This window comes from Morus notabilis, unplaced genomic scaffold (genome assembly GCF_000414095.1).
Source record: "Morus notabilis unplaced genomic scaffold, ASM41409v2 Scaffold314, whole genome shotgun sequence".
NCBI lineage: Eukaryota > Viridiplantae > Streptophyta > Magnoliopsida > Rosales > Moraceae > Morus > Morus notabilis.
In genome coordinates, this window is record NW_010360279.1 from 830,760 (window position 1) to 840,368 (window position 9,609).

Below are 9,609 nucleotides of genomic sequence, written 5' to 3' on the forward strand. Positions count from 1 at the left end.
CAAGATAAGTGAGAGTTGGTAGGATGACATATATAGTTGGGTGAATTAGAGACAACAAAGGAAGAAACCTCTTTCTTCTTCCTTAACTACCATCGCTGTTGGGCTTTTTAAGCAAAGTTACGCCTTGGGCCTAGAAGTCCAATGGGCCACTCACTACCCTTATAATGCACGAATTTTAGATTTTTATCTCTCCCACTCAATTACAGTCGAAAAAATTATATTAATTAAAAGTGTATTAACTGAGAATAAAAGATAAAAATCTTAAACAGTGCATTTAAAAAGTAAGTTTATCAATTTTCTCACATAAGAAAACGTCACAAATTCATGCCTTTGAATTGTTTTTTTTTTTTTTTTCTTTTAGGAGCCTTTGAATTGTTTTATGTTACGAGGAAAGTTAATTGTAAAGAATATCATGTCAATGCATATAATCACAACACTGAATATACTTTTAAAGTGGCGCACTAAGACACCAACAGTAACTTTTGGTGACTATAAATATATTACATGATACTTGGAGGTATTCCACCGTAAAATTAAGGATCTGTTTGTTTGGTTTATGAGTTAAAGCCATAGTTCATAATCTTAATTTTTAAAATTTAAATTTCTCATAAAAAAAAAACACCATAGCAAATTAAGAATCATAATTTGAACCATATAAATACCTTAAAATAAATGCACCCTAAGATTCTAACAAATGGCAATGGAACATCGATGACCGCATGTAACCTATAGTGATACTTGGAAGTTATCGGCTAGAATTGTCGATATCTTAACATGATGTGTTGCACTTGCTAACATGGGTCGATCCGGTTGACTTAGATTTGTCCTCTGATTTGAATCATAGTTCGTAATTCGCTACAGTATTTTATCTCACACAAAATACACGTAAATCGAAAATAATTCTAATCACGTGGTTCTAATTCATGAACCAAACGTACTTTTTTTTAAGAATTTTATTTCAACGGCCTGCGATGAGACGTTAACTAAGTCAATTTTCTTTATTAGAGACATTAATTCTATCTCCATGAACGTCGAGTTGAATAAGAAGCTTCATCTTCTAATCCAGTCCTCCATGCAAATTGTCTAAATTATGAGTTATTTTTCAGAGTCATGAAGTGGGATGGGATGCATTGTTGATTACGTTGAACAGTAGGGCGCTTCAATTGAACGAAGGTCGAGAATGATGATAGCGGCAAATGGACATCGTAACTTTGTGCGTAAAGACAATGCCAGAAGTTAGGAGTAACATAAGGCTTGTTCTTTTAGAGTTTAACTTGAGTATAATTCTTGAGTTGAATTTGAGTTATAACTTGAGTTGAACTTGTAACTTGAGTTTGTGTTTGGTTGTGTACATTTGAGTTATGGTTTGAGATAATAATCTTTTTGAGTTTGTGTTTGAGTGAGTCAAAACTTGAATTTGTATTTAGATAGTATTTTAATAAAAACTCAATGTTGATGAAAATTTTTAATAGGGTATATGGGTCGGGTTTTATTCGTCTTTTCGTTATCAATGCAAAAAAAAAAAAAATCTCAATTAGAATTAAAACGAAAAAGTTATAGCATTTTTAAGAATAGAAAAAATATTGTTCATTAATTTGAGTTCGAGTTTCTGAACTCGAGTTGAAGGAGAAACTTGAACTCGAGTTTTAGTTCTAAACTGGAGTTTAAACTCGAGTTTAAACTTAAAAGAACATGAACTCGAATAAAGTTGTAACTCGAGTTGCATTTTTTTAAGTTTTTCACTCAAAAGAACCCTGGGTTTTGTGTCTTGGGGTCCTCTAAAGTGACGGGTGTTGATTATGATCTTCAATGTATGGTTAACGTGTGTAAGACAGAAACAAGAATTGTGCGACTCAAGGCGAAGACTCCATATGCGATTCAGAGTACCAGTTAATTAATAAATTGGTTTAGTTTGGAATTGTTCTAAATTTTAAAAAAATTATTTTTAGCTGTGCTGAAAGAAAAAATAACTATTATAAAAAATAATGAGTGTTTAGTAAACTATAATTATAATAACTCTACTGATTTTAAAATTAATGTAATAGCGTTTGATAAATTATGAAGTTGAATTACTATTAATAGTTAAAAATTACAACTATATTATATTATACTATAATATAATATATAATTAAAATATAATATATATTTAATACAATAAAATAACTATTATTATATAATTATGATATAAAATATAATAGTATTATTAAAATAGTAACTGAAATAATTAAAAATTACGATTATATTATATTATTATATATTATAATATTATAAAATAATAATTATAATATCATATTATTAAAATAATTATAATATCATATTATATGATAAAATAATAATATTATAGTTATTAATATAATTATGATATTATTTGTTACAATATTATTATATTATGTTATATTACGAGTCTCACTTTTAAATTTAGAAGATTATAAATTATAAATTTTATTAGGGGAATTATAAAAATTTTATTAATTATATTATGTTAATTCTCACATAATTTAAAAATTAAAATTGCATTTAGATTATTTCTGATTTTAATTATAGATTCTTTAAAAAAATTTTAAAAAATTTAACAAACACTAAAATTAATTTTCATTATAAATAGAAATTGATTTTAGAGTGAAAAATAATACCAAATGCAGCCATTGTGTCATCGCGGTAGTTTTTTGAGTTGGTTCGTGGAGGCGGTGTCAACAAAAGACAGTAGCATGTGGCACACACGCGTAAGGAGGTGGTAGGTAGCATTGAAATTTTATTTATTTATTTATTTTATCGATTCTCGTGATTTTTCCTTATATTACGTGGTTTTTGAACAAAAATATTTTCGTTAGCTGTGAACACTCAAAAGTAAATTCTTTGAACAATATAGACTAAAGAAATCGATTATCACTTTAATACCAATTGATGTATAAACAAATAGATCCAAAAAATATATAGAGTTTATGGACAAGGGCGTTGATTTGAGTTTTTAATTTGAGTTGAGATGTGATTTTATGAGTCCGTTTAGTTCATTGATTTGAGTTTTTAATTTGAGTTGATATGTGACTTTATGTGAGAGCTTTTTACTGTAACAAAAAAGTTAGATGTGACTGTTTTTGAGAGTTTTTTACCGTAGTAAACTCGAAGCAGTGAAATAAATGAGGTCTATGTGAGAGTTTTTTTATTGTAACAAAAAAGTTAAATGTGATTGTTTATGAGAGCTTTTTACTGTAACAAAACTTGAATTTTAAACTCGAATGGTGAAATGAACAGAGCTTATAGTATGGTGACTTGATTTTTCCTCCTAGTCAGCCCGTTTGGTTTGAGGATTCGTTCTCTGATTCGAATCATGATTCATGGTTCGCTATAATATTTTCTCTCATAAAAAATACACGTAAATCAAAAATAATTATAATCTCATAGTTTTAATTCATAAACCAAACGGACTAACGTTTGGTTCACGAATTTAAAATCATAATTTAAAATTATTTTTAATTTATATATATTTTTTATGAGACAAAATACAAACTATAATTTGAATTATAGTATGAAATCTCGTAACAAACACTCTCTTAGTTGGCTAGAAACTGAAGGAGTTTGCCAGAGGCTACGATGAAGTTCTGATTTTTTTTTTTCTTTTTTCCCCCCTTTTTTTTAGGAATAAATGAAGTAGTTGGTGTTGAATCCTATGTGAGAGATCTTTTTTTAGTTTGGTATTTTGTTATGCTCTTCAACCGCTAGATTCGAATTCAATGCCTCTAAAAAGTCACCCTACCAGTAAGGAAAAGTGTAGTTATCCTATCATAGACATGCCCAGAATTTATATAGAAAATACAAAATCAATAAGGAGAGACACAACTTAAACTACGAGAGAAAGAGGGATTTAGAGAGAGATAATTAAGGCGTTGTTTTGTATAAAGGTTCTGAATCTGAAATCATGATTCTGGTTCAGAATTAGTATATGTTTATAAAAAATAAATAGTGATTTTGATTTGACTCACTTAAAATCAATATTTGATTAGGATAGTTATGATTCAAGGTTTGAATTCTGATGTGATATTTTAGATCATGAATCACCTATGATTATAAAACCACTCCCTCTTGGTTTTTGGTAATTCAAACCCTTGATTATAGTTATGATTTCAAAACCATGATTTGGACCCAAAATCATGAATTATAATTCTGATTCTAAAATTAAAATTAGAATTACCCTAATTTAAATACTCATACCAAACGAATCCTTAAAGAAAGAGAATGTAACTCTTGATCAATAATCAACTCTTTGACTGACTATAATCACAAACAAACACAAGTAAATATCACAAATATTCCCAAGAGATAATATTTTTTTATTTTATTTTATGAAATCCCAAGAGATAAATATAAACCTAAATTTTATAATTAAATACTAAAGATAACTATATAGCATTTAAATACCTAATACCTCTAATATCGTTCGTAGCTGCCATGCTAAATACAGACCGCATTGACATGAAAAAAAAGAAAGATAAATATTTATATGTCTAAAATGATTATTGAGAGGAGTAATTCAGTTAATGTACATTGTACAGTAATGAACGTGTCTTTATTCCAAGGATGGAATTGCAAACCAAACAATTGAATTTTTCGCTGATTCGAGTTTTTAATTCGAGTTGAGATGTGATTTTATGTGAGAGTTTTTTACTGTAACAAAAATGTTAGATGTGATTATTTGTGAGAACTTTTTACTGTAACAAAACTCGAATCAACGAAATGAATGGAGATATTTTTCTTATAATACGGCCATTTCAATGCAAGTCCCATTAATTTGCTTTGTCCGATCGGTTAAACCAAATACTTCCTAGAAAAATGATAATTTTTCATCATTGTGGTTTGAATCCACTATTTATCGTTTTGGGTACATGATGTTGAATCTTAAATTTTAATTTAGGATTCGTTTGGTTGGAGGATTCAAACCATGTGATTCGAATCATTTTCAATTTACGTGTATTTTTTGTGAGAAAAAATACTATAACGAATTACGAATCATAATTCAAATAAGGAAACGAATCCCTCTACCAAACACTTAAACAACTCACGCGAAATAGCAAGTTAACCTTTATTAATAACCAAGTTAGTGGTCGCTATTTAAGCAAAAAACAAAAACAAAGTTGCGTGTTCATTATTAATATAAGGATATTAATATTTGGAAAAAATATTTATCAACATTGGGTAAAGGCGTTCGAGGGAAAAAAAAACAGTAATAATTTTCGTTGTTACCAAATAAAATTAGTAGATTACAACAATATTTATTTATTTATTTTTTGCTGAGAAGTGGTAATACATGAGCTGACAAAAGCAATAACAATATAGAATTAAATTTTTGTTCTGTTGAAACATAGCTTTTAATTCGAACATTTACTCCACTCGGAAAAAGGAAAAAATTAAAACACCATGATTTTTTTTTTTTTTTTTGCTTGTAAAAACCAACATGTATTTACAAAGTAAATATGAACTTACTCTAAAAAAAATATCATGAAGTTTAATAGAATGAAGAAAAAAAACCATAAACTTAAATCTAAACAGTCTAATTTTTAAAGATTTACCCTTTACTACCAAAAAAGTAGTTTATTTTTCCCCATTCTAATTTTCCAAAAGCAAAAAAGTTATTATTTTCAATTTTGGGAGAAAAAAAAGAAGCTTTGACAAAATTAGAGGAACAGATGCTGAGAACAAGCACAAAGGAAAGCACAAAGGGGAAAAGAAGGAAGAAAGAAAAGAAGCGTGAAAAAGCTCGGGCTACAAACCACCAATAGAGAGAAAGCGCACGGATCGATGACGTGGCATGAAATTTAAAATCCCGCCCAAACCCCTCCAAATTAAATTTCATTTCGTGCGCAATTGAATTTCAATTTCCCCAAAAATCTCTCTCTCAGTAATAATTATAATAATAATAATAATAATAACAATTATAATAATATCTCTCTTGCCTTTCGCTTCTCTTCTAGTCCCTTCACATTCCGGATACATCGCTCTCCATTCTCTTCTCTCTCTCTCTCTCTCTCTCTCTCTTCGCGTTGAAACCCTAACCCTAGCTCACCAATCAGGTATTTCCCGTCGATTCCGTCCAATTTCATCGAATTTTCCTGTGCTTCGATCGTTTCCGCTGCGATTGAAGACTGATCCGTTCTTAAACTTGCAGGTTTCGCCATGAAAGGAGCCAAATCGAACACGAAGAAAGCCGATACCAAGTAAGTTCCTTTTCCAATTGCAATTTCATTTCGGTCTCTCGATTAAGCTCTAGAATCGTGTTTTTTCAGGCCTTAGATCTATGAATCTGTTTATTTTTATTTTCGATTTTTTGTTTGTTTGTTTTTTTTTTTCTCAATTTGTTTTGTTATGTCTTGTAGGCTTGCGGTGAATAAGAAGAGCACCAAAGTGGGAAGAGGTAAGAAGGCAGTCAAGGACCCTAACAAGCCCAAGAGACCAGCCAGTGCCTTCTTCGTTTTCATGTAAATATTCATGGCTTTAAACTTTTTTTTTTTGAAATTGTTTTATTATTTCTGTGCTTTTAACAGAATATCATTCCAATAATTTATTGGATACAAAGACTAAATAGGATGTCTTGATGAGAATTAAATTCAGTAGAAAAAATGTGTTTATTTTGCATATACGATTGGCATAATTCCACATATAATAAAAATCTATCATTATGTTGACTATATGTATTTTAGGTTGCTCCTCTATATTGTATTAATAATCTTGTAATCTAATTTGTTAACGTTATCATCTAAAGTAAGCGTCGAGTTATCTAATTTTTTAGGTTTTAATTCAGAAGGCTTTTTGCTAAAGGGAAAGAAACACATCATGTGAAACTGTTTTTCATTACATGTACACTTTCCTATAAGATATTGTCAATCAAATACTATGTAACTCATTTCCCCCTTTTTTTTTTTTTTTTGATTAAAGGGAGGAGTTCAGGAAGCAATTTAACAAGGAGAACCCTAACAACAAAGCAGTATCCGCTGTAAGTATATGCACTCTCTAACGTTTCGCGTGTAATGATCTAAAACTTGTTGGTCCTTATTCCCTCTTTCATTTATTAGGTTGGTAAGGCTGCTGGAGCAAAATGGAAGTCCATGTCGGAAGCCGTAAGTGTTTTCCATCACATGAATTTCCTTTCAAGCTGTGTGGTAGTCAAAAGTTGTATTGTTATTAACGTTGCAACAACCATATATATCTAGGACAAGGCACCTTATGTTGCAAAGGCTGAGAAGAGGAAGGTTGAGTATGAGAAGAACATGAAAGCCTACAACAAGAGACAAGTAATTTCTCAGCAAGTTGTTTTTGTTGTTTGATTGTAAACCAATTTAGTGTATAAAATTGACCCTTTGCGTACTGGGGGGTTTTGTTGATTTTGTAGGCTGAAGGTGTCAATGCGGCAGATGATGAAGGATCTGATAAGTCGTTGTCCGAGGTGAATGATGACGATGAGGGAGATGAGGATGGCAGTGGAGAGGTTTGTTTTTAGGTTCCTCTGAATTCTCTTTGGTGTTCTCGTATGGGGTTTTAGCTTTTGTTCACTATTTGTCTTTCACTTGTTTGCAGGACGATGATGAGGAGTAGATTATGGCATAAAGGATAGCATAGTCACCTAGGCTGTCAAAATATTTTATCAATCCATGTTAATGGGTTTGATTGTTAATTGTTAATCGGTTCTTCTCTTCGGAATATACTTCTACTCCCTTTGTCCACTGATTTTGGGCTCTTGAATTTTTATAGTTATTATAGAAGGGAGAATCATCTCTATTTGTACGTTTCTTTAAGTCTAATGACTAGCTAGGTGATTCTGTCTTTTGTAGAGAGAAGCTGGCCTCCTTGATATAACTTTTGATGTTAACTGATTGCTATGGCCTCTTTCTTACTAACTTGTCTTTCTTTTCCACTTCTCGTTCTATTTTGTTTTCTGTTTCTTTTTCCCCCTCTCTATGTTCTCTTCCTTTATGCTTTATATATTTTCAACTTTTTTTTTATAAATTGATTAGATGGTTTTGGTTTGTGCTTTTTGCCATATTGTGGGTGGAGATGAGCTACTTGTTAGTTTATTTGAATTTGTGTTTCGTCAATGGTCCTTTTTTGATAGTTTTCCTCTGCACCCTTTTGAGCGTTAATTAAAGGTTCACTGACGTTATGTCTTAATGCAATGAAGCGGACTCGTTTAAATTTATTTATAGTTTAATCTTGATTTTCTAAATTCTGTGTTAGCTGCCATAGCCGGTACATATGGCCTATTTAATTTACTGATTTGATTTTCTAATTTGATTTGAGTTTTTAATTTGATTTTATTTGAGAGTTTTTTATTATAATAAAAAATTAGATGTAATTATTTTTTAGAGTTATTTATTGTAATAAAATTTAAATTTTAAATTTAAATTGATAAAATAAATGAGGTCTTATGTACAAGTACAAGCTCGGGTTGTATTATACTCGGAAGTTGGCAAATAGATATTTCTTTGTTTGCGGTGCGATTTGCGTGGTTTGGATCACGTTGGCATGGTTTTCTTTTAATTTATTTCAATCTAGCTGTTATTCACATGCAGCCCTTGAAAAATTCATTGACATGGTTTCTTATTGTGGTACAGAATCAATCAAGTTTACTGAGCCATCTTTTATCTTATTCTTAAGATGCCCGTTGATCTTTTATTTGATTATTAATTTGGTTTTGTGTGAAACGTGAGAACTGAAATTAGTCTTTGCATTAGCACTTCTTCTATTTTTATCGACTGTTGACATTCTGTTTCATATAATAATGGCTAAATTGACCGTTCACATTGATACTTGCCTCTCCATCACCCCAATTCCGACCGTACAACTACTCTATCTATGCGTAACTTAAAAAAATTGGAGAGCTGCAAAATGAGATAAACATGTGGATCTTCTTCATTATGATAATATATTGATAAGTCAGATTTTTTATTTGTCAGATCTGTATAAAATCACATAAAAATAAAAAAAAAAATATGAAGATTCAACAGTTTGAAAAAATTAGTTTATTGATACGTCATGTGCATCGAAGAATCTCCCCGACTATATTACAAGAAGTGAAGAAAAGAAAAAAATTGTCAAAGAATTTGAGCCAATTGACAAAGATGTCGAGACCAACTTCAGGGCCTCTATTAGGCAAGTTCTTAATTTCCATTCTTATCCGAGCGGTTCTCTATAATAAAGAGAAAAAGAGAGAAAAAAGAAAAGGTTAAGCCGTGAAGGTTTGAGAGAATGAGACTTTTATTGTTATAATAAAGAATTATGTATCAACAACAGAGGTGCAATGAAGTGCTAAGACAAATACAGGTGAACTTGACAACAATCTAACAGTGTGAGGGTTATAAACGCGATGGAAACCATACAAATATGCCAAAGGATCTTTCTTCAAAAGGAAGGATAAAACAGAATAAAACTATTTCACACTCAACACGAAAGTTTCAATTATAATAGGAGAGTATTAACCATATGTACAAGCAAAAGATGTGTGAATGGAATACGTTTGGTATAAAATTATCTCCTCTCCTTCTTGAAGGATCAACTTCTGAAGCGATTGGCAAGTGAATCACACTCATATTTGACAGTTGCTTATAAACATTATTTTCTTAC

General features: G+C 30.3%; 1 protein-coding gene across 1 annotated transcript; it reads left to right on the top strand.

The window, feature by feature from the left end:
• Positions 1–5,934: 5,934 nt before the first annotated feature.
• On the top strand, positions 5,935–7,886 carry LOC21407584 (HMG1/2-like protein). Its single transcript, XM_010096264.2, has 8 exons — positions 5,935–6,065; positions 6,161–6,209; positions 6,369–6,470; positions 6,928–6,985; positions 7,065–7,109; positions 7,203–7,283; positions 7,382–7,477; positions 7,567–7,886. Exons 2-8 carry the CDS (start codon positions 6,169–6,171, stop codon positions 7,582–7,584), a joined length of 441 nt encoding a protein of 146 aa, XP_010094566.1. The 5' UTR covers positions 5,935–6,065; positions 6,161–6,168; the 3' UTR covers positions 7,585–7,886.
• Positions 7,887–9,609: the final 1,723 nt, after the last annotated feature.

Coding starts and splice junctions, on each gene's coding strand:
- LOC21407584 (XM_010096264.2), top strand. CDS start 6,169: ATGAAAGGAGCCAAATCGAACACGAAGAAAGCCGATACCAA. Junction 7,110..7,202: donor GGAAGTCCATGTCGGAAGCC/GTAAGTGTTTTC, acceptor ATATATATCTAG/GACAAGGCACCTTATGTTGC. Junction 7,284..7,381: donor AAGCCTACAACAAGAGACAA/GTAATTTCTCAG, acceptor TTGATTTTGTAG/GCTGAAGGTGTCAATGCGGC.